The 25,682-nt window shown below is 40.6% G+C and overlaps 1 protein-coding gene across 12 annotated transcripts in view; it reads left to right on the forward strand.

Moving 5' to 3' along the window:
- Window positions 1-6,834: 6,834 nt before the first annotated feature.
- SRBD1 (S1 RNA binding domain 1) overlaps window positions 6,835-25,682 on the forward strand; it is a 127,268-nt gene continuing 108,420 nt past the window's right edge. For 2 of the 12 annotated variants that reach the window (XM_040552530.1, XM_040552533.1), the window contains exons 1-11: window positions 6,864-7,041; window positions 7,987-8,089; window positions 12,713-12,908; window positions 13,708-13,790; window positions 14,260-14,425; window positions 15,473-15,835; window positions 17,289-17,455; window positions 18,560-18,677; window positions 18,797-18,935; window positions 21,301-21,397; window positions 22,839-22,974. In XM_040552530.1, the coding sequence (XP_040408464.1) occupies window positions 13,708-13,790; window positions 14,260-14,425; window positions 15,473-15,835; window positions 17,289-17,455; window positions 18,560-18,677; window positions 18,797-18,935; window positions 21,301-21,397; window positions 22,839-22,974 (1,269 nt within the window). In that variant the 5' untranslated portion in view covers window positions 6,864-7,041; window positions 7,987-8,089; window positions 12,713-12,908. Of the gene's footprint in view, window positions 7,042-7,986; window positions 8,090-10,255; window positions 10,404-12,712; window positions 12,917-13,707; window positions 13,791-14,259; window positions 14,426-15,472; window positions 15,836-17,288; window positions 17,456-18,559; window positions 18,678-18,796; window positions 18,936-21,300; window positions 21,398-22,838; window positions 22,975-25,682 lie in introns of those variants that run through there. The other 10 variants (XM_040552529.1, XM_040552532.1, XM_040552531.1 and 7 more) reach the window with 9 other exon arrangements.

Raw genomic sequence — 25,682 nt, forward strand, 5'->3', positions numbered from 1 at the left:
CTCCATATCATATGGACCATGCATTTGGCCTCATCCACACATAAATTAGAGCTGTTGGAAACACGTAGAGAGCAACTACATAGCAATGGCCTGTAGATTCAGTGTATCTGGAGTTGTACTAAGGAAGCTGGTCACAGTGTCTTCTTCAAAGTGGTACATAGGATCTGAGCACGGAGGACCCCCATTTTGAGATGGCAACATGATAAATACATAGAAGACTGGGAGGCATTCATATTTATATTGGGTTTACATGACAAGGGTTTGGTAGCAGGGCCTGCAGGGGTGGCCTCTGTGAGAAGATTCCAGAAGTTGCCCTATGTTAGATAAGGACCAGTTTCAGACGGCTCCAAAGGGACCCACCACTGGCCAGAGCCGGGCCAGTGAGTGATGTTGTTTGTGCCTCTGTGAGAGCAGATTTAAGAAAAGGAAAAACAAACAAACAAACAAACAAACTGCTGCACAACAGCAGCTGAGAGAGCAAGGAGTGAGAACCAGCCCTGCAGACCCCAAGGTGAGTGCAGCAGGAGGGCAGGAGGTGCTCCAGGCACACAGCAGCAGTTCCCCTGCAGCCTGTGGAGAGGCCCCTGGTGGAGCAGGCTGTCCCCCTGCAGCCCATGGGTCCCACATGGAGCAGATCTCCACGCTGCAGCCCGTGGAGGAGCCCCCAGTAGAGTAGGTGGATGTGGCCTGGAGGAGGCTGCAGCCCCTGGAAAGCCCCCGCAGGAGCAGGCCCCAGGCCAGAGCTGCAGCCCGTGGAGAGGAGCCCACGCAGGAGCAGGGGGTCTGGGGGGAGCTGCCGCCCGTGGGGGACCCGTGCTGGAGCAATTTGCTCCTGACGGATGGACCCCGTGGTATGGAGCCGTGTTGGGGGGCAGCCCCTGGGCAGCCCCCGCAGGCTCAGTTCGGGAAGGACAGCATCCTGTGGGAGGGACCCCACGTGGAGCAGGGGCAGAGAGTGACCCTGAAGGAGTGGCGGAGATGAAGTGCTATAGACTGAACACAACCCCCATTCTCCGTTCCCCTGAGCTGCTCAGTGGGAGGAGGTGGAAGAGGGTGGATGGGGGGAAGGTGTTTTTACTTTGCTTTTAGTTTTCACTGGCCTAGTCTGCTAGTGAAAGGCAATAAATTATATTAATCTTCCTATGCTGTGTCTGTTTTGCCCGTGATGATAATTGGTGAGTGATCTCCTGGTCCCTTGAGCCCTTTCCATTGTATTTTCTCCCCCTTTTCCTGTGAAGAGAGGGAATGAGAGAGCGGCTGTGGTGGAGTTCAGCTGTCCAGCAGGGTAAAGCCACCACAATATTTTGCATCGGTGGGGGTTGTATGTTAGTATAATATGTTAGTATCCTGGATAGGCAAGGCATAGGCTAAAGTCAAGGTCTAACTATCCAGCTAAAGAAATAAGCTTACAGTAGTGGTGAAGGTAACACTAACATGGAGCTTTCATTTACAAGCACGCACTAACACATGCCAAATAAAGCTAGCAGCGCCTTGTCTGGCTGGCAAGTACAAAATATGAATACAGTGAAAATTATTTCCCTGACAGATCCCGGCTTTGGCTGATAGACATTACCAGTCCCAAATCTAACAGCTACTTAATACAGATCACCCATATCACTACTAGACACACGATAGTGTTTAGGAGTCAGTCACAGATGAGTATACCATCACACTATATTTTTGTACAGGCAGTCAGATGGTCTATCTCCCAGAGACATTTCAATACAAATATAAGACAGGAAGGAACAGAAGAAAACAAAAACAGTTGGGGATTACAAAAGCATTTTGAGAGTATATTGGCAAGGTGGACAGTGGGCTCAATTACTCCACACCATGTTCTTCTAAGCCTTGAAGACAAAGAGAAATTGAGGAGGTTTTGAAGAAGAGCATATTTTGGGCAGATGCTTTTATGTCTGCATTGCTTGCAAGAGGCCTTTGCTAATTAATTGGGAAATTACTGCTTTTTCCTTCTGCAAGGCTACACAAACAGGTGCAGACAGATGCAAGAAAGCTCTGCTCATGCTCTGAGTTTCCCAGACATAAGCTAGCTTCTGTCTGGAAGATGTAGAGTCATGTTAATGTGGCACCATGCCCAAACTAACATACCCTGCTTCTCAGCAGTGCTTATTAGCTGAGGTTCATGCACTTATCTCACTTTTGGACTGGGGCCTTCCTGTGTCTGACAAGCTAAGGGCACAGGCAGAATTCTCATGTCTGTCTGGCCTTCCCTGTGTGCAAACACTTCTATATCATGACATTCTGCTACCTTTTGGTAAGAAACAGATTGTTAAAAATGACCAATTCTCTTCTCCCAGTTGTACTCCTAAGGAAATTTTTGTCAGTCTGCCAAGATGATAACAAAACACACGAACATCTCATGGTTCAGCTCACATCATCACCAAAGCAGCAGTAATGGCTGCGAGAGAAGCTAACTCAGGAGCTGCCAAAGTGCTGAGGTACGAAAGAGAAGTATGGATGACATTCTTTATGAAGCCTGAGAACAGACCATACAACCCTCAGCATGTTCCTGCAGCCTAGCCAAGAACCAGGTTGCACTCTCATACCGTAAGTAATCCAGCATCTGCCCCCAGCGGCTGATTTTTGGGAACAGTGTGAAGGACTGGATTTCCTCCAGTTGTCAAGGAGAGAGAAAGGCCCAGTGCATAACCCTACTGGTTCACCTGCCCTCCTGAAACTTCAGGTGGCACGATTTTTACAGTTCCCAGAAAAAGAGAAAGAAATGCAGCTATGCTGGGTTTCTTCCCACTGAACACTGTTAGGACCCACAATCCATCATTCCTACACTAAAATGACAAATTTCACTGGTTTTATATTGAACTACAGCTACTGTGGAAAAGATACTGGATTCAAGCCCCATTGGTAATATAAGATATGAGACAAGTGCACACAGTTTAGCTATTACCTTTCTGTCAGGCTCAAGAAATTGCATTCAGCCATATGAAAATGCTCCTGAGACTGGAAAACAAAGGACCCAGTGTGTGGGAAAGGTATACAATTCATATTGCTCCTAAGATTTTAATTTTGTCTCCCTGTGGTTATTTCACTACATTATTTTCATATTTTTCAATGGGATGCCTACCTTCACTGGAAAATATTTGCACAATGTAGCAAAGTTTAGAACAAAGTAGCTCTAAGTATGCTTTTTTGTTTGGCTTTGAAGCCTAATTAATATTCTTTAAACACAACTTAAAAAAACAACAACACATGAGGCATATATATTTGTAAAATAACATTTACACTAATACACAGATGAAGGATTTTACTGTGGATATGCCCACAGTGTCTTTTGCAAGCAAGTATAAATGTATTTTGTCCACCATCCAGACTGCTAGGAGGCCATAACAGCATAAAGCTACAGCTCACAAGCTCTTCATTAGCAGGCTCTACTAGTTCAGGTTAATTGATGCACCAGCAGTGGCTGTATGGCTTCTGGCCAGCGCAGAGCACAGATGGATCTTTGATGGTAAATGACCACATACCCTTACCTCCTAGTGAAGAATTTTTGAGCCCAATCTTGAGAAAGCATTCTATATGGGGCAATACTGGAACAGACTGACACTTAAGTCCTTATGAAACCAGAGGGCTAATCAATGCTTGAACTTGGTTATATGCTTTAATCTGCTTTTTTTTTTTTTTTTTTTTTTTTTTTTTTTTTACTATTTCGCTGTCCTGAATAAACATAAGTATGTGCTTTTCTCAGTGGAACTCTAAAAACATTAACATACAGAAGTTCAGACAATGATTTACTGGTGTCAAGTCTAACCCTTATCAAAAAACAATAACACAAAGAACAGGCATTACATCTGGGACATGCAAAGCTGTTTCACTTAGTAACTATATTGCATTGCATTTGAAAGTAAATCCTGCGCATTTATGAGAAGAAAAAAAGCCTCATATGATTAATTTTATTCAAAATAATTCAAATTAGGGAGTCTCAAATTTTATATACTTAATTTGAATATACAACTGCTCAGTTCTTTTGAAGTGAACTCTGAAATAATTGGGTAAATGCCTTTTTAGAGGTTTAGAGAAATGTCAGTCTTAATCTTTTGCAGCAGGGGTCACTATAAACGAATCTACAAAAATCTGACAGTATAGAATACATGTACCAGAACAGATAGTAAAATTACTGATTATAGATAAGGAACAGTGTCACTGTAGGTGAGCATGAGAAAAAATCCAAACATTTTTATACAGGTAATTTCCCTAAAATCAGCAGTACAGACTTAGCTCTTCCTTACAAGAATGGTGACCTAATTCCAAACTCTTAACAGAAGAGAAATAAAGTTGACTCCATGATATTTACTCAGACACAGGAATTTTAATGCAGTGCATCAAAGGAGTCAGATGACACCAGCAGTATTTTTATATAATGCACAAAGTTTCACTGAAAATGTTATCAAATATAATCAGACCAAGTATTTAAATATGATTTCAAACCTATTTATAATCACAGTCTTTTGTCCTTATTTGCATAGTGCGCTGGGTTCTTGTATTTGAAGGTTGTTTCCAGATTGGTATGAGAGTAGCATCTGATCTGAAACACAAAACAAACAAACAAACAAACAAACAAAAACAGAAATTTACCTATTATAAATAAAGATATTTGAGCTGAATAACTGTCTGAATATCTAACATGATTTCGTATGTATGACATTAGCTGGCTAGGTTACAAGAGTTTAGTCTTAGCAATGGATATTTCCGTAATATGAGACTAAACTACTCTTTGTACAGCACTTACTAGGACAAAAATTTCAATTGAATCAGTTCTGAGCCTGCAAACACTTATATACTTGATTACCTTTAAACATGTGAACAGTCCTACTGAGGTCTATGAGTCAGATCCTCAACTTGTGTAAATCATAGGCCCTATTTAAACCAACAGAGCTATGACAGTTTATATCAGCCGAAGATCTGGCATCACAGATATAACCCCATGCATAAAGACATGTATGTGCACAATTCTCTCTCTGGTCCCCTGAAAGCTATAGAGGTCAGGTAAATTTCATGGAAAGACAGAGGCTGCATTGAACATTGCTGTGTTTAAAGTAATTCCAGACCGTTAAACACACATTTATTATAAAGTCAAGATGAAAAATTATGAATTATTTAAGTTTATTACACCTTAGTTATATTTAAGATGTTACCATTCCAAGACTTGAGGACAGCTAGCTGGTAGTTATGACCACAAGTTACAAATATTTATGATACAAAGCAGAAGACCTTTTACGGTAATGGAAGCATGAAAGGCAGTTTCGTTTTAACAGCCTGCTTGCTCCACTCTTATAGCGAGGACTCCAGACAACCAGCACCCATTAACCTTTACGTAAGAGACAGACTTCACAAGCATGCTGCTGAAAGTTCATTTAGGAGATATAGATGTAAAAGGAATAAATATGGAGATCACTAGGAAGCATAACAATCTGAAACTTAATTACAGAATACTGACACTGACAGTATTTTCAGCACTAAAGTGCAAATGTTTGCAGTGTAGTTATAAGGGGAAATAATGCAGGTTCTAGTCTGCATGAGGTAAAGGAACACAAACGTCCAATTTATACTTGGATCCACATGTTTTTTATCTTTCCAGTGGGCTGTGAGAAAGAGCATGTATTTATTTCTATGTCTTCTGTGCTTGCCCTTGACATGGTATCTCAGTGTCACACAAATATGCTTTCTGCTTCCCAATACCCCTGCGAAAAATAACTAACCTCACCTCAGAGAAACAGAAAAGATGCATCGTATCACTGAGGTTCTGATCCAAAGCCTACCAACATCAGTGGAAACGTTTCCAATAGCTTCCAAACTCCTGTCAGCCAGGAACTGAACTTAGACGTTTTTGTGTCTCCACTCTGTCATTAGCTTAGATGAAAGGCCAGGGCACCTTTCATATTGCAGCAGGTGCTGGCCCACTGGCTCCACAGCACCAGCCCTTGCCCCTGCAGTGTGCCCAGGTGGCCAAGAAGGACAATGGCATCCTGGCTTACATCAGGAAATAATGTAGCCAGCAGGACCAGGGAGGTGATCGTCCCCCTGTTCTCAGCTCTGGTGAGGCCGCACCTCAAGTACTGTGTTCAGTTTTGGGCCCCTCAGTACAAGAAACACATTGAGGCCCTGGAGCGTGTCCAGAGAAGGGCAATGAAGCTGGTGACGGGCCTGGGACACAAGTCCTGTGAGGAGTGGCTGAGGGAACTGGGGTTGTTTAATCTGAAGAAGAGGAGGCTCAGGGGAGACCTCATTGCTCTCTACAACTACCTGAAAGGAAGGTGTGGGGAGCTGGGGGTCGGCCTCTTCTCACAGGTAACTAGTGATAGGACTAGAGGGAATGGCCTCAAGTTGTGCCAGGGGAGGTTCAGGTTGGAAATGAGGAGACATTTCTTCTCAGAAAGAGCAGTCAGGCATCGGAAGGAGTTGCCCAGGGAAGTGGTGGAGTCACCGTCCCTGGGAGTGTTCAAGGCAAGGTTGGACATGGTGCTTAGGGACATGGTTTAGTGGGTGACATTGGTGGTAGGGGGATGGTTGGACCAGATAACCTTGGAGGACTCTTCCAACCTAATGATTCTGTGATTCTATGTCACACGCCGGCTGCCGCTGATACAAAACCCAGAGAAGCGCTTCCACCCGCTCTCCCCACCCCGGCCCCGCGCCGCCACAGCAGCCAGCCCCGCCACCCCCTCAGCGCCCGAGCCCCGCGGCGCCCAGCGCCATCTGGCGGCGGCGGGGGCCTCGCCGGCCGCGGGGGACCCCTTGGGGCAGGCAGGGGCTGGGCGGGCACCGCCACCCGGGCGGCCGGAGGAGCCCGGGGCTGAGCGGGGCGGAGCGGGGCTGAGGGCGGGGGCCGGGGCCGCTCCGCCCCGCTCCGTGCCCGCTTCCTGCAGCGCGGCGCAGCCGCCGCTTCCTGCTCCTCCCCGTGGCGGGGCGGCTCGGCTCGGCACGGCTGGGGTTGACCTGGCGGCTCGTTCAAACTCGGCGGCAGGGGGGCGAAGCCTGGGGGCGTCTCCCGGCCCTCGCCGTGCGCGGGTGAGAGGGGCAGGGCAGGGCTGCTTGGCGGCGGAGGGGAGGGGGCCCCAGCGCCCTTCGGGGCGGGGGGCTTCCTTTTGTTCCGCTCTCCCGGGTGGAAACGGGGGGCGTTTTCTGGAGGACCCGAGCCCCGCGGGTAAGCGGGAGGTGGCTGCTGCCGCGGCCCCGGGCGGTGCTGCCGGGGTCTGCGGGGACAGCAGGGCGCCGGCAGGCCCAGGGGACGCGCAGCGGGTGCCCGCGGCTCGGTCCCGCTCCGGGCCCGGCAGCCTTGGTGTGGCTGCAGCGCATCGCGGCAGCAAGCCATGCTATCTCAGCTCCCCACGTGCCGCCCAGGATCCCAAAATGAGCGTCACCTTCATGGCCAAACGTGCTGTGGCTGTTACCACGCAGGGGAGGTCTTCGTTGTCCCTCAGAAAGAAACCCGTTAAATCAGACCCAGTAGGAGCGTTGTGGCTGGTTTGCTGGGCCGTAGGAAACTGGCCACACGTCATCCGGCAGCCGTGCTGGCTCAGAAGCCCCTTGCCCTTGCGGTAACACCATCTGTTTCCGTTGGTGGTCCGAGATAAGCACATGGAAGAGAAGTACACGGAGAGCGCTGCCCTGTCCCTTGCAGTGCACAGCCCCTCTGGCAGCGCAGGTGCCGCCTTCCGTCCAGCCCGGCCATCGGATGTAGGACCACGTCTGGGCAGCAAGGAGTGCGCTCAGGGTGCGGCCTTGGCATGCTGCAGTGGTGGTGGTGCTTCAGAGGTCGCGCTACGTGATCCTAGAGGTCTTTTCCAACCTAAATGATTCTGTGATTCTGCACTATCTACCTTTTCCTTGATGATTAGTGCTGGGGCCGTTCTGCTTGTACGTACGCACCCTACGTGCCTGCCCCTTTGTTTCTGGCTGTAACTTTCCAGTTAGCACTGGAGTCCCCTGATTGGTATCTGACTTCTTTCTCAGGTAGTCCTGACTGGCAGTTGTGTAAGAAAAGGAAGTTGGACATCTAGTGCATTAGCTTTTCCCAGCAAAAGTGTCTGGGAGTTCGCCAAGTTTTTAGCCGCAAGTAAGTTGGTTTTATATTTTTCAAGTACAACTTAGTTGTTACAGATGACAAAAATCTTACGGAGCAGTAATTTCAGTACAAGTTCCTGCCATTGGTCTGTGTAGCATTTTCTCCTCTATGCTGCTTGACAGGATGCTCACACTTTGATTTTGTCTTAGTTCTGGCATGCACTGGAAGTGTCTTAAAATGACAAGCAAAATCAAACTGTTAAAAGCCTACATATAGTTATTAGAGTGGGCCATTCTGCTGTTGCTAATAATGGTCTGAAATCCGCTTGTCATGTGGGAACCGTAGTGCTTTTTATGTCCTGCCCCAGATGCTTGATGTTATAATAAACTGTTGGTTGGCTAGGACTGTGTGATATTAGGAAAAGCTAAAATGCAAAATTTTATTATCCTTGCTATTTTCTTACAAAAGCAGAGGCTGCAGAGCAGTGATTGAGCAGCTTCCTACATAGACAGATTTCCTTTCTGGAAGGAACGCGTTACTTGGAGTTAATGGGAAAAAGAGCTTTAGAAGTTTCTGTGTCATTTTCTGCTAGAGGATTTTTTGCAGTTACTGAAATGAAATAAAATTGCAAGTATGTGTGTGTTTTGGTGGTTAGTTTTTTTTTTTGTTGTTGTTTTATTTTTTTTAATGTTGTGCCTTCGGGTAGAGAAAACTCTTCGTGTGAGTTGTAAGGTGCAGCTGCCTTTGTTGATCTTCAGATCTAAGTTTCTCTTTTTTCTTTATGAGGATTTATGTGACTTAATGTAGTAAGGTTGTGAGATTTAAACTTACCAGAATGACGTTTGCTTGATCATATTGTAGAGGCATAATATTTTCTATAACTTTAAACTGTTATTATTTTTTCCTAGTGTGCACTGTAGAAGATTACACAGTCTGTTCGGATCAGTGGAGCAGATTCTAGTTTTGAAAATTTTTGGTCTAGTCATTGAGTTACGTAACCTTGTGGTAGTTGTGGGTTGTGTTGGAGTTCTTGGAGGGTGGTGGGGTTAAAAGAGTTTTTGTTTGTTTGTTTATGTTTATTTTTCTTCTAATTACTGCTTCTGCAAGTAGTTGCTTATGCCAAAGTAGTTGCTTATGAAATTTACTTTTAATAGGTTGTATCTTTGCATGAATAGAGAGGATGAAGAGAATATCATCCTTCTAAAGTCTCTAAATGAAACTTAGATTGCTCCTTAACGTAATAAGGCCCTTAAAGTCCTAATCTTCTTACACTCCACACACTGCCTAGAACTCAGATGTGTGAAGAGAGAACAGCAGAATGATTACTTCCTTGCTGTATGTTTTGTGCAAACTGGTATTAAGATTCAGTGAAGTGTAACAAGAGCCACGCCATCACTTCTCTTTGGTCCTGGTGTGGCCCAACATCCAACTACACTCACCATATTTTAATGAGTAGTTGTCAGCCAGGGAGAAGTGTACAGCCACTGGGATAGTTCAGATGCATTATGGAGTTTGCATTGGATGGAGAGAATAAAAGTGTTGGGAGCAAGAGAATTGGTAACAAAACTGCTTGGAGAGTAGACCTGGGAAATATATTTACCTACAGTAGCAATTATTTAAATAGATTCAAGCCTTCCTCACCGGACAGCGTAGTAATTCTGCAAAGTCTTCTTTCTTTTTTTATGTGGGGAGTACTTTTGAAGAATGTCCTGATGTTTTTGTTTTTCTTTTGTGGAGAAGAAAGCCTCTAGTGATTATTGAGTGTGTAAAGCAGAGAGAATTTGGATGTTTCTAGCAGGGAAGTTTCATGCTGCCTTCTGTCACTTGTGAGGCGGATGAGCCGAAGAGTTTTGATTCCCCTGAAGAAGGCAAAAGGTTCTGTGTTAAGGTTTCAGCCTATTGCACAGATGCAGATTATTATATGTGGACGGATCTGAAATGAAATGAGTTGAGAGCTGCTTGTGCAAGGCAGAAGTTTCTAGCTCCTAACTCCTGTTGCCTCTTGTAGAAGTGAAAATACTGTTGGCAAGATGACTGTTAAGATCTTGTTTTCTCAAGGAACAGCCTTTTTAATTACCACAAAATTTCTGGCAAATACATACAATAAGAAAAAACAATGTACTAGCAAACAGCACTTGAACGTTAACTGGCTTTGGCTGCTAGGAGAGCTTCTAGAACAGAGCTGTAGGAGTTGAACACACCAAATGGCAAGCCAGTGAAATCCTACACAGGGTGGTTAGATAGTTGTGCACATCACTGCATGCTGCATGTTTAGGTTCTTCAGGTGCTAAGTGCAGGGGACACCAGTAATCCAGGCACTGCAACCGCTTGCCATAAGGTACAGCAACACTGAACAGAGACACAGGTGGGGATAAAAAAAGGTTCGTTCAGACTTCTCTCTGGTATAAATGCAGTACTCTTCATTTTTCAAGAAGCAGTCAGCCTTGTAGTTGGCTCTTCTACAGCTGTGGAGTTTTCTGGATTTTGGGAAAGGGGCACAGTTCTGTGTAAGCTGTAGTTTATTTTCTTGGGGTAGAAACCAGGCCTTGCCTACACTTGGCTGGGAGCATGGTTACCTGGAGGCTACGGAGAAGGAAGTGGTAAAGGAATTTTTGCCACTGAGGGCAGTCCATCTGAAAAATATGAGTGGCCAGCTTCACCCTGGTTTGATCCCAGTATGCTGTGGGATGAATAACGCCTTTCCGAGCTCACTCAACATTGGAGGCAGGAGCATCTTTTTGCTTCTCTTGACAATTCTCCTTCATGAAACACAGGGAATTGTATCCAAGTAGAAGCGGAGCACAGAGCAGGCAGTAGCCTGTCGTAGCTTTGTCGTGTAGTCAGTGCAATGAGCATTTTAGACACCCCTCGTGAAGCGTATCTGTGCTTGCCTCTTTCTTGCGTCTTCCTGCCTCACTTCAGGGATTGTCTTTTAAGTTAAAAAATAAAAATTTTGTAATATTTGTTCATCATCACCAGTGGCATTTAGACTCGTTGCTTTTTCATCCTCTTCCCTGCCTCCCCCTGCAGTGAATCACAGAAGAACTGTTTTTCTTAGTCATTAACTGTAGGTGTTAGCACACCCTAGTGCAGGCAGCTCAGGAGGAAAATTTAGCAGACAGCTGTCTGGCAATTGGAATCAAATCAGAAGTGTGTTTGTGGACTTGAATCAAAAAAGGATTCTTTGTATACAAAAAGAATATAGGTAGCAACTGCAAGATTCCTGTTCTGAGTACAGTTAGTTCAGGACACATGTTTATTAGAAGGGGAGGTGGTTGTGACTGGACCTTACCTCGCAGTGAAATATCCAGATTATTTTTATTTTTACTTTGTGATACCCCATGTTTGATAATCGTCTTGCAGATGCTCTTGGCTTTTATTCAGAGTTGTAGGATTCATTTTGGCTCATTTCAGCTTCTGACCATGGCTTGTCTGTTCACAGAGAGTTATTTGGAAATAAGTGTGCTTTATATTGATCTCTTACCTTAGTCCAAATTAACTTTGAGTGCATGTACCAACACCTTCGGGAGCAAGTTACTGCTCTTCTCAGGAAAATCTAGTGGATAATCAATGCTTCAACTTTAATTATATTATTAATCTAGCTGAGGCCAGTCCCATCTTGCTACGTGCATTTAAGAGCTGACATCGCATTATTGATGAGTGGGGCACAGGACAGGTTCTGTGCTGAGCTGATCGCCTGGATCTGCCACGTGTATTCGATACTTCTCCATCTTTGTTAAGGACTGCAGCAAACACAAATAAGATGGTCTAATTATTTTTAAGCAGAAAATCCAAGAAATCAAAAGGGAAAAAAAAAACAGCATCAAACTTTTCCATAGAACATATCACTTTCTATTCTATTTCATGCTTTCCTGTGCCTTTTCTATATTTGCTGCGTGGTAATTCTGCTTCATTTAGTGCATTGGATGAAGACGAGTGGAGTCAGATTTAAGAATGCAGGAGAAGATGCTAATATGTTTGTGGAAAATGTCTGGCTTTGTAAAACAAGGAGCTCATTTCCTATTGTGCTCATAGAAAGAGTTAAATCAGTCACCAATGTCGAACAACAGGAGGTAGAATTAAATTCATAGAGTAAGCTTTACTTTTGCTCTGGCCTTGCTTAGTGTAACAGTACAAAAGTTGAGATGTTTTGAGACCCAGCTCTCGGCCGCTTGAGGTGAGAGGGAAATACTCTTCAGACTCTCCAGATGATGCTTTCATTTTAGTGGGGCTTTTGGGTAAGCCCGAGAACTACCACAGTAGTGTGCTCAGTGACCAAAACTGGTAGAGAAGTCTAGAGAGTGGTGTTATCTAAGGGGAATGCTGACCTTAGGTGAGTGAACAGATTTGTTGGCTTTTGCCTTTTTCTTTCCTGTGGTGAAGGGATAATTATGAAAAAGCTGATTAGACTGTTTGAAAACTGATTACTGGCTTCCAAAATTACCTGGAATACTAAAAAATACTGGTTGGACTAGCTAAAGAAGTATGACAGATAATGATATTTAAGCTGAATACCTAGTTTGGAAATGGAAAGAACTGTGAAATTTGACCATTTGAAAGGTGTCCCAGTGCCTGCAAAAGAGATCAGAGATCTATCTGACTCAGGTGCTACCTAATTGCGGAAATCTTGGTGTTGCAAATATGAATAATGTTTTTTGATTCTCCCATTCACAGAGTGAAGTACAATATAAAATGGAAACATTGTTTTCATGCCTCTGAGGCAACAAGAATAAATCTATAACTAACTCAGGACTATGATGATGACCATTCAGCTGTAAAGAGCAAACGACAACTGAGAAACAAAGTGTCTGGGTGAAGTTGCAGGTGTCTCAAAACCAAGTGAAGAATAGTCACCCAAGAAGCTAATAAGGTAATAAGGTAACTTTTTTTTTGTGTATATTCTGTGGAGATCTGTTTTTCTGTGATAGGCGTGTTCTGACTGTTCACCTGATAGGATTGCAGTCAATGAAGCAGTACAGGAGAGCTGACCTGTTACTGACCATGGCATTTGCTCCAGGCTTTTATTTTGCAAGTAGGCTTATAGCTAGTGCAATTTGATGTGGGCCTCCAATAGTCATTCTTCTACTATGGTACTGACAACTGTCACTTAAGTAAATTCTGGATTTGCTTCACAAGGAAAACAAACAGCTCTTTCAGAATCATTGATTTTAATATGCATACAAGCAACAACTGGTCTTCAAAGATGAAATTCTAGATCTAAATGGAAAATCTTGCAATACTGTTCACATCAAAAACATATGCTAGCTCACATTGTTGGATTTTAATTTTATTTTCTGTATTTCTTAGAAGACTGATGGAGAAAAAACTGGCACAGTACGCAACTGACACACAGTAATATGTCTGGGAACCAGTATTCCTTCTGCTAGGATAGCTTTACATGCAGCTGGAATAGTTACCTCCAACTGAGTACAAAAATAATTGGAGTCTTTAGTGATGGTTTGTCTGTGGGCTAAATTGAAAAGATTGTTGAATGTTTGCTGCTGTGGCCTAAATTCTTGGATACTAAGAAATCTAAACTTTCTCTGGAGGAAATTTTTGTGATTGGTGAAGACATTATGAGGACGCACTTGGCAGTGAGTTAAAGGGCTGAATAAGAAACTGTAACTTTAAACAAATGTTCTGTTTCTTTCTTCTCCACTCTGTTTCAGATGACATCTCTACCAAGGAGGGTAAAATCTCAGTCCAAAGCCCTTATATCAGAAGATGGTGAACTATCTCCATTTCTTAATTCGTAAGATTACTGTTTCCATGGTGGCTTTTTTTTTTTCATTTATGTATGGTACATATTTTTGGCGTATATGTCACAACAGTTTTCTTAAAGATTTGTGCTAAGCTCGAGTGGTAGCACAAAGACAACACAATTTCTGAGAGGTTTATTAAAAATTCTTAGTGCACAAAATTTCTAAATTGTAAAACACAAACTACCTTTGCTGCTTCATGCTCACAATGAAGTTAGAGTGAAACTGAATTGCCAGTTGTTGAAACAGACTCAAATGTGTGTGCATGCCAGTGATGAGCCCCAGGAAAGCTCGGTAAATTGTTCCAGCCGTTAGCTCTGCAACAGGAAAGACCTGTGTTTTTTGAGTGTGACTGTCTTTCTATTTATTTTTCCTGTTTGTTTCTTTTTGTGTCAGAAAACACTCATTGGCTTGCTTTTTATTCTTCTCACAAGCAGTATTGCTTACTTGTTTGTTTTTCAGGAGCTCTGAATCAGAAGAGGAAGAAGAGGAGTGGGAGCCAAAAAGCAAAGTTGCCAAGAGACCTCGGTTGACAAAGAAAAATGAGGCAAAACCTAAAAAACTTGCTGCTCCACGATCAGCTGTGGCCAGGAAAAAGGTCAAAAAGATAGCAATAAAAGAAGAATTGGTGAGTATCCGTAAGCAAGAGACAAGTCCTGTGGAGGGCAAGTAATGTAAGTAGAATTTGTCCAATGGTGGTTCACTCGGTTGCATGACTGAGTGATCAGCTCATCTGATTCAAATGTTACCATAAAGATTAAGTAGATTTGATAAATATGGCTTTCTTGTGTATTTAACTGTCCCAGATCTAAGGACTGTTCCTTTAAAATTTTAGCCAGTGATTATTGATAGGGTTTTCCATGAAGATCTCTTTCAACAACAAAAATACATAAAAATCACTGTTTTTTCTATAATGAAAACTAAACACCATAATGCCTCTGGTTTGTGTGTTACTCCTTTGATGTCTTCTACATTTTCACCAGCTCAGTACCACAACAAAAATATGTCCTGTTTCCTTATGTTTCCTTGCACGGTTGTTCAACCCAGTAAAGTTTATTATGATGAATCTGTGATATACTGCTATCAGAAGTTAGTTGTCTTTTGTCAAAGATTAGCATGAGAGGTTAGGTCATGACAGGAGCCAGTACTTCTAGTTTATATTAATGTTTCTGAATGTTTTGACATACGTGGCATATTGAGAAATAAATTCTTGGACTATGAAGGTGATCTCTGGGGAAATTCAGGAAAGAACATGTGGCTTGTCCAAAGTTAAGCAATAGCAGACCAAATCTCAATTCCAGTTCCCATTTTGCACCTAATACCTCATTGGAAGTGTGCTTCCATGCAATGCTGCGCCCAGTTTTGTTCAGATTAGTGGAGGTAAGGACTGTAGGTTGATACCTTCTGAATGAGAGCCCAACTTAAATCTTTCTGGGATAATTTAATTTGATCTTTCTTTCAAATTGTGGGTCTGGTTGGTATGTTTATCCTTTTATTTCCTACACACAAGAAATATTTCAGGTTACTTGATGTCTGGCTTGGCATTTCCCTGCCAGATGGAGACTTCTCTGGGGAAAATGATGTCTGGTTTCAAGTTTTCCATGGTTTTAATTGAAATGTGGTTGAGCCGGTTTATAAGTCAATGCTTAATATGGTTTCAATGTCTTTTTGGTAGGATCTATCCTTGCCTATTGCTCCTGCAGAAGATAATAGGGTGCAACTTCTAAAACCTAAGGAAGAAGATGTAGGCACTAAATTGAAAACTTTAGATCAAATGCCAGTAGTGCCTAAAAAAATGGAAGCAAATTCATTCCAAGGGATGAATGTAAGGAGTTCAGAGAGTGATGAAAAACCTTCAACAAGTGCTCCTATAGTGGGAAATGAAGCGAAACATGAGAAATCTGAGGAGGATTTTGCATTTGATGAACCACCTTTTAAAAAGATTAAATCGACTACATCTCCTGAAGGAAAGCCAGTAAAAAATCTAGGAGGCAACAAAGTAAAAGAAGAATGTGAAATGAACTGGGATATTGTACAGGTATGAGATCTTTTCCTTTCTTAGGTGTCAATGAAATCATTTCCTGCATAATTTGTACTTAGACTCTAACATACAATTTGAATCCTCTTGGCATCAGTTGGAATGTCAGAGTCATTGTGCTGTTAAGTACTCATTTAACCTCTGATTAAATTGTCATAATATATGTATAAATATAAATGTTGGTTGATAACCGTTAAAAGTTCAAACCTTTAAATTATTCTAACATCTGTGACTTACACAGCCCTTAGTACAAAGCTTGCCTGTAACAGTTTGCTGCATATTTCTTCTGTATCAACACAAGTTTTTTGGTATAGCCAACTGAAACTCCTACAGGAATGGATGCTGAAAGATTTGGGGTGCCTGTTTTAGAATTTAAGGTTTAGTTAGTGTGGATCATTTCATTGTAGAGGTTCATTTAAGAGTGTATACCGGTTTGCAGTACCATGAAGGAGGAGTTTGCTTTCTTGAAACAACAGTGACATCAAGGGAGGTATCATCTTTCCTTTTTGTAGGATGTTAACTTTGAAGCCATTCAAATAAAGACAGTTTTAGGATAGCTGTCATTCTGGCATGCTAGCTGTTGTTATAGAATATTTTAATATGAGTTCAATATATATCATGCTTAGTACTGCCTACATAAAAGGGTATAAAATTTTATATGCCTGATTCTTCTAAAATATTATTGGAAATGCAGGTAGACCATATGATCTGTACTGTATTGCTGCTCTAAATGTAGTGAATGTGATTGTACTGGAGTTTTTATGTTTTTAGGCCTCGTAATTTTGAAAGGCTTTTAAATCAGCTATGGGAATAATTGTAGTAAAATAATGTAGTTAAAACATTGCTAAGATAAGGTACCTATATAATTTGTCCTCATTTCCTTTTTGATGCACTGTAATTCTATCTGTAGAAAGCCCTGTTTGTACAAAATCATGTTTAGGTGTGTGAGACTTGATTCATCTTGAAACCTATGGTAATATCATGCTAGTTTCTATCAGCAGAGTTGAATTTGGATCAGCTTTGTGTTTGTGTTTTGTCTTTTATTTTGTTTTGTTTAACCATGAGGTATACTGGTGTTTGTTTAAAACAAACAAAAAAAGCTTCAAGTTTTCTGTTGCCACAGGCAGTTTGTCTGTTTTTTTTTTTTGTTGTTGTTGTTATTTATCCTATTTAATTCTATTCCCAAGAGACCCTGTTTTCCTTTTTTTTTTTTTTTTTTATCTGTAGTCCCAAGTTCTTGGAAACATTGGTTGTTACATGTCTTCTTGAAGTACTGGTTGTGGTGGTTGGATGTGTGGGAAGACTCACATCTTGTGTTGTCAGGGACAAAGCTGGTTAGCATATTATTCTGGAGTTGGTTTTGACCTTGAGTAAGAGGCTGTTTAAAGCAATCTGCTACCTTTCCTAAGTGTTTTGTTGTGTGGTATGTTGTTTCTTTTTTTTCTTGTTACAGGTTTTGTCAGAAAGAACAAACGTTGAGCCATGGGTATGTGCAAACTTAATTCGCCTCTTTCAAGAAGAAAACACAATTCCTTTTATTGCTCGATATCGAAAAGAGCTCATCAATAATCTGGAGGCTGATGCCTTGCGAGAAGTGCAGCAAACATTGGAAGAGCTACGGTAAGTAAGTTACTGGGAGGTAGCTGGGAAAGAGGTGAGTAACAACCTGTTGCTGCTTCTGCATCCCCTGTTTTTGACATTTTGTACACACTGCAATTATGAAGGAACTCTTAAAGAAGAAAGTCGAAAACTGAGGTAGCTATGCTTGATGCCTATCTGTTTTTCAGTCTACGTAAAAAGAAATCTAACATTATTAATTGTCAAGAAAAAAAATAATATTTTTGTCTGCAATTTTAGTAGCTTATAGATCCTGGAAATATGTAGACCAATTAGATATAAATTGCAGTCTTAGAAAAAGAGCTGCTAAGAATCCCTTGACTTCCTGCTTGGAACAGCAAAGCTTTCTAGTGAAGAGCACTACTTGAGGTTGTAGTGTACCAGGAGGGTAGGCTAAATCATCCTGGACCATTGCCGCAAAGAAGTGATCAGCAAAGCGCACTGCAGGGGTGGATGAGACTGCTCTCATTCCTTGTCGATTTTGTGTGGATGTACTCTCTTGAGACAAGGGAACAGACTTGAGCTCTTCTGTCAACATGGTTTTTCATGCAACAGCTTTTACTCCCAGGTTGTGCCCTAGGAAAAAATTCTTTCCAAAGAGGGAATGTCGCCTGAGATGGTCTGAATGAGTTATTTAAATCATAACAAAACACCTTCACTGTCTGCAGCAGGGTAATGTCGTAGGTATCTTAATTAAGGTTTAAAATCTGGTACGCTGTCCTTCATGCTGCAGAACTACGTTGGTATGAATTACAGCTGTAAGTGCTCATTGACATGGATTTAACTTTTGACCTTTTTATTTGGCTTTTGGGCCAGTAATCTTCCAAAAAATGTATATAGCAGTAATGATGTTCTCTGTTGTTTGATTATTTTTCTCAAGGCTACCACAACACATTTTGATACTACTTTGAATTAGAGAAAGAGAGTGATGGTTAGGTTCCCTTTTTTAAATTGTCAGAATTTTGTTAAGGGATTAGCATGAGATAAAATCTTCAGAGGTTTCACAGGTTTCAGAGATCTTCAGCAGTGTACTAGACAAGGTCAAAACAAAAATCCTTTCTAATCCACCATGAAATGTAACTGTTAATATCTCTCTTATGTTTTTAGTTCTGTTGCAAAGAAGACACATACAATAATACAGAAGTTGAAGAAAGAGGGGAAACTATCAGGTTGTCTATTCACAGCATTATTAAACTGCAGAACTTTCGAAGAATTGGACCATGTGGTCAGTATACTACTCATTTTTTTAGATCATCCTTAGTTTAAGTGTAATTGTGCATAATGTACGTAGCATAACTGAAATATTTCCTTGCCTTTGAATAACTGTTTTTTGTTTGTTTTAAGTCTGCACCTTATAAAACTGGGAGTAAAGGTACCAAAGCCCAGAGAGCCAAGCAGCTGGGATTAGAACCTGCAGCTCTTTCTCTCCTGCAGAATCCTATGGAACTCAATCTCTTTTCTTACATTAGACCCAATGTCAAAGGTAAGCGCTTTGCTTCTATTAGCACTAATGTCTTAAATTATTTCTAGTGTTTGAAAAGAGGAATTATTTTAATTGTCCCTAGGTTGCTGGAAGTTTTTAAAACTATTTTAAATTCCACAGTTCTTCTAGCAAGATGCAGTAGAACTCAAATTTAGTGCCATAGTTCTCCAACCTTTCCTGTTTGTGTTTTTTTTATTTTTTTTATTTTCTGTGTGTGTGTGTGTGTTGTAAATAGCAATAATTCTGGTATACAAGAGACAGAAGTCCGCAGATGTTATAGGGCAAGCCTGTATTTACCGGAAAGAGGGAGGAAGTGTACTACATACCTTAGACCTCTCTGTGGTTCTGCTCGTATTTGAACTGTCAACTGAAGATTTGACACAGATTGTATATAGATTGAAGAGGTTTATATTTATACTGTTTACTTAAGTAAATTTCACCCATCACAGCATATTTTAATAACGTCTGGCTTTGCTGACTTGGAATGAGCAGGAGAATTTTTGCTACTGGATGACAGTAGGGGTTGGATAAGATGTAATTGCTGAAATTTTAGCAGGAACTTTAACAACCCGATAGTTTCATATATAGGCTGCAGACTTGTGTTTCTTTGTGAATGCAGTTATGGGTGAATCTGTAGGGGGCAATCTCTGACAATAAAATACAAAGATTGTTGCAGCCTTCTGTATGGTGTTAAAATAGAGAAGTGCTTTTCTTTTTTCCTGCCCCAGCACTTGCTTTTTGACTTTATTATAAAGTGTTCAACTTCTACATGGGGGTGATTCTTACTCTTTCCACTTCAGTTGTTCTTCTATTTTATTATGTATTGTTTATAGAATTATCCTAACTTTGCATTGAGAATCAGTTTCCAAATAATAATTTAGTTATTGCTTTTTAAAATGTCACAAAGCAGTCTATTGCAATCACATATCTGACTACTCTGTCGGTCTCAGGAGCCGGAAGGAAATCTTCATGGTGGAAATTGACATAAATTATTTAGGGTGCATTTAAAAGGGAGTGCTATTTGTTGCAGCATAACCACTTCAGATTTTAAAATCATTATACTTATTTTCATTTTTGTTCTAAAAATAACATAGTTGGGTTTACATAATCATTTTAATTTGAAAGGCGCATCAGAAGCCATATACAAACTGGATCACTTTTATCAACTTGGAAGCCAGTTTGACAGCCTATATACAGTTTGAGATCAGAGGGAGTTTTTGTTAAAGTGGAGTGCTTTGTTGTGCAGAAAGGTTTTCATCAAATCTTTTTAAGATATGTTTTTTAAAAAAAATTGAATGGTTTTGAGAAGACAAATACGGCATTTTTTCATGTGCTGTAATCCAACAATGAAAGAAAGGTGCTTTCAGCTCCCTAGTGGTTGTGAATTTAGTCACAATATTAGTTATCAGAACTATGCATTTTTTTTTAATATGCATTTTTTCTAAATGGTATTATAAAAGCTCTTTCAACATACGTGCAACCTACCAGACAGCAGAGTTAGAAACGATGTGTTTTGTGCTAGACTGTTAGTCCCACATCTGCCAGCTGTAGGATTCTTGCTCTGAAGCATTTGTTACTGACCATTGCTAGAAGCAGGATTATATAGATTGATTTTTAAAATATAAGATACTTTTTTTCATTAATTTTTGGTTCTGGTACAGATCAACTGCTGTGCTAAGGAGACAAATGTGCTACTTTTTTTGGTCTTTTGAAGTGAGGGATGTGTGTTGAAAAGCTGAATGATTCTGTTGTTAGATCCCTATAATACTTTGTGGAGATGTTTTATAACTTCACTGTTTGAACAGTGTTTTGTGGGATAGGATGAGCCTACCCTGATCTCAGACCCATCGCCGTGCAAACTCCTGCAACAAAACTGGGGAAATACAAAACTATTACACAGAGAAAGGACAGGATTGCCTGCAGAGTTTTTAGACTGTTTCCATATCAGTCAGCAAAATGTGTAAACTTCTGCTGCAATTGATTCATTTTATTACAACCTCACAAATTACACTTGAATGTCCAATTTTACTATTGTAAATAATTCATCTGTCATAAATGTCAAGATCTGTTAGCAGCAAACGCACAGAACTATTACTTTTCCCCCATTTTAATGCCATTTTGATTTATGATACTGCATTGATCAGTTCAGATTTACTAAAGATGTAACAGTTACAGGTGCTTTGGAAAGGAATCACAGCTTAAAAAAAATCCAGTGAACTAAAATTCTTCACTGAAACCTGAAAATCCAACAGATAACTTGCATCAAATTTTCTCAGCTTGACTATATTTTCTTAGTGCTTCTGCAGTTGTGTAATTTTTCATATTAGTTTTTTTTTATAGTTACTTTTTTCCCCCCCCTCCTAAGGACTTGCAAATATCCAGGAAGTAGAGGCTGGAGTACAGCATATTCTAGCTGATATCTTTGCTAAGGATAAAGATACCCTGGACTTCATCAGGAAATTGTAAGTTTGAATTTTGCTTTCTAAACTTTTCCAGGTTACATGGTAAAAATCAGTCTCCTGTCATGCAGATTCACAATTTTTAATGATCTGAAAACAGTATTACTGTTACGTCTCCTCCTTCACTTGTGCTGGAGACATTCTTTAGTGTTTCTGGCCATCTGGTTATCAGTGGAGGAGAAATCTCCTCTGAGTGTAGCAGGATACTGTGACTCCTCAAGACTGACAAATTATCCATGGCTCTCTGTTCCATATAGAGCTGATCACCCTTGCAGTTACAGAGAGATCTCTCTAAGGGAAAATTTTCTCTCCATGCACTTCTTTCAAGCTATAGATTTTCAAAGGCATGTCTGCTGTAGCTGCTGCTCCAATATTTAGTGCTTGACATCAGTCAGTGTAATTGCGTTTATTGACAGTTAATATTGGCATTACTAGTCCATCAGACAAGCGACTGACTATTCTTAAAGCAGGAGTTATCAATCCTTCTACTGTGTTAGCTGAATTTAAATTTTCTTGCCTTACATAATGACTTCAAGGTATTTGTCATGTCCAGGAAGGTTCATGTAACAGAGTAAGAGTTGCTTGTTGCTTTTTGCGTTTTTTTTTTTTTTTTTTCCCTCCTTGCTGTATACTATCTGGGACAGAGAACACAATTATCAAATAACAGATACCTTCTTAGGAGCATGTGGTTTGATTTGGATCAGTTTGGTTCTATTTAGTTGGCCTATGTTTGCTGTTCATTGTAACGGCCAACTTTATCAAAAGGCTAGAGCACAGCAGTGTGATAATTTCAATGGAGGGGATGTTTTGTAAAGGATGTTCAGTCATTACCAGACTATCCATTTCTTTTTTTTTGACCACCAGAAGCTCTTTAATTGGATGCACAGTTCTTCACAGATACCTCTCTTTGATCTAAATTGTAATTTTGATCTAAATGTGTAATAATCTCGAGGAGCATTCAGGAAGCTGTATTTGGGATCCCTGTTACTTGTAAAAATAATGAAAAATTTTATGGGCGTTAGGCTCTCAAAGCAAGAAATGAGTTCTGAGGATGGGTAGGTTCAAAAGAGATTTTGTGTTTGTATAACATAAATTACTCCTGTAACGTTCTCTGCAACTTCTCAAAATTTGTTTTGTAAAGTTGAACTAATAACTGACCAAACTGAAGTCCAGGTGGTGGCTTTTGTTTATCCATCCCTTTCATGAGAAGGTCTGTGTTCAGCATTTCCTGAGGACTCTTTGAATTTCTTCCCTTGGTATGTTCCAGTCAGTATATGTTAGGTCAGTTTCTGCATTAAGGTATGTAGTAGGTCCGTGACTGATGAGAGTTGACATAATTTATAATTGGATAAACTCCAAACACAGTTTTTTATTTAATACGTATTAATAGCTTTTTGCAAGTTTTATGCTAAAATACCTATTAACATTTGTTTCTTTTATTCAGATGTCAGCAAAGGTACATTTGTATCCAGTCAGCCTTGGCAAAAGTGTCATCCAAAAATGGAAATGAAAAAGATATTGATAAATTCCAGCTATACCATGAGTTTTCTTGTAATATAAAAAATATTCAGCATCATCAGGTACACCTTCAAATTTTGTTTTTCTTTTTCTTACTATTGTAATTAGCACAGATAGCTTTGCTTTTGAAGTTTAGTTACCAAATGTAATAGACTTCAAATTCTTCAAATACAGGTCAAAGCTGTTAATCTCTGCACTAACAGAATAGAGGACTGTATCTTCACTATGTCTATTGTCTAACTAATTCTCATTAAAGCAATATTTATAATGGCATAGGGATCAGAGATTTCATTGCTGGTATGACTTATTTTCAGCATCAGTGCCATGCCCTCAGTTCCTTCCACAAGTGACAAGCGCACAAGTTTTATCAGGAGAGGGATAAAGGATAAGTGACAATTTATTGTCTGTGTGGGGTGAGAATGGGATATTGCATAGTTGTGGAAGTTACTTGGTTAGAGTGTAAGTATTTGAAGCAAACTTGGATAAACTTAGTCTTTGTTTCTTTTGGATGCTTGCTGCAGCACTGAGCCCTCAGACTGTGCTTATGGCTAGAATGCTCAGAGCCATTTGGCACCAAGCTTGTCAGGTGAAACTGGTGAGAAGTATCGGGGGAAGGATCCAGAAAATTGAAATTGGAGATGATCTACAATAGCAGCTCTTGTCAGCAGCAGCGTCATGTAAAAGTTAAACAATCTAGATAGAGAAGCTCTGCAGAACCCCTGAAAATGGGTTTGTTTTGAAAGTCAATGGTGTTCCCTTATGTGAGACATCTTAGGTTATCCTAAGTCCCAGGTCCAGTTCTACATGACTGAAAAAAGAACTGGGGGACAGAGCCAATTTACTGGTGTCTGAGAAGCTGATGTCTTGATAGCTAGGCTGCCCCTGTTACTACAGATCAAAGACAAGTCTGATGCAGTCAGTGCAATTGTCAGGGCCTTTACCCAGGTTCATTACTAGTCGCAAACTGAGTTGTTTCTTGGTTTGGTCACAGTTACGTAGCTTTAAAACAAAATTGTCAACTGCTTCCATCCAGAAATATTCTTTGGCTGCCTTATTCCACAGCAGAATAATCTATTGTATGCAAAATTACCATTTTAAAACAATGCAATATTTTGAATTTATCAATGATTTCCTATTTCTTGAAATGGATTTATTATTCAAACTATTTCACAACATATATCGGTTACCTTTAAATGCTCTTCCAAACACTCCTCCCAGTATGGATGCTGTTAGGTGAAAAACTAAATTGCTTCTTGTTTGGCTGCTCTTCTATTGAATGGACACCTCAGCAGTCAAAGACTCGAGCTTTTCCTGCACTGAGAGCTGTGAATGCTGAGCTACGCATTGTGGATTGGGCATATGAGTGTTTTCTGGGATGACGGTATGATTTACCTCTTGTTCAAGGCATCGTTATTTTCCCTGTTTTACATAAAGAAAACTTGCTCAGATAGAGCCAGGGCTCTAAACCGGATTTCCCAAACCTGCTCAGCACTCTGCCCATGTGGCTGCACTGTTTGTCATCCAGGACGTGTCCTTTTTGTATCTTTTTGATGTTAAGTTTAACTCAAGCAGTTCTGATTTATTTCTCCTTTCATCAGTAACGTTAAATCCTCTTTTTTTGTCCCTTTTTTGTTTGTTGTTTTTTTGTTGTTTGTTTGTTTCCAGTGAAGTAATAACCACTGTTCTTGCTGCTGGTGCTTCTGTAATCACAGGTTGACTCTGCACTCTTACTTGTATTTCATCTCCTAAGTACTACTGATACTGTCTATTCTAACATATTTAAGATTCATAGTAGAGAAATATTCAAATTGGAGTCGTTTGAGCTTCACTGAGGTTTCAAGGCCCTGGGTATATCAGGGCTCGTTTTTGCTAGTCAAGAAGAAAAAAACATTTTATGATCATCTCTGATGTGTGCAGTTTGCTATTTAAGTTCCCTGTTTTCTAAAAAAAAATATTTTGTTCAATTTTCTGATGATTTTTGCTTGTTAGTTTTCTAGTTCCTTTCTTTGTTTTTCTTTTGTGATTTGATGATGAAATAAGGAAAGAAAACTTTTTCTTTTTTTTAATCGGAGTTTAAGGGGAACAGGCAGTAAGTAGATTGTTGTGTTACCTATAAGAGGGTGAACTGTGTTTATGACCAAAGCGTTTGCAGCCTTGGGGATGACTTGCAGAGTATATTAAAGTAAGGTCGAACAGTGTTCAGTAAGCTGTAGTTTGGTCCTGTGGCTGTACAGCTGCAGGTAGCTGAGGTTGTGTATGCGGTAGTTCAGCGTTGTTTTCTGTGTTGCTGAAAGGCATCATTCTGTGTGGTAAGATACGCCATGGAAAGATGGAGATGAGACACTGGGAAAGACAGAGCCAGGTTTTTTGCTTGAAAAGGTTAAAATACTGGATGTGAAATAAGAAGGAACTTGTGTAGGAAGTCTGACTCCAGATTTTGACACAGTTGGATGGCTGTAGGTCCCTGCATCTGGACTGTCTTCTTATCACGAGGAGTTTCAGCCATGGTTCCTTCCCCTGGCAGCAGAGAGAACAGAACTGGGCTCTTTGAGGATTCAGTTAGGTAGCTATACCAATGCTGCCACAACTAAATGAAAAGTCTTTCAGGAGTGTATTTTATTTTATTTTTTTTGACTAATTGTAAGCAGTTCAGCAGTTGTGTATGCTTTGGGTTGCTTTCATGTATTTGTAGAAGACTGAATTGCTGGAAGGAAAAGAATTTATTCATAAAGTATAATGTTTGAGGCAAATGCTCTGTTTCAATCTCATA

This window comes from Cygnus olor, chromosome 3 (genome assembly GCF_009769625.2).
Source record: "Cygnus olor isolate bCygOlo1 chromosome 3, bCygOlo1.pri.v2, whole genome shotgun sequence".
Lineage (NCBI taxonomy): Eukaryota > Metazoa > Chordata > Aves > Anseriformes > Anatidae > Cygnus > Cygnus olor.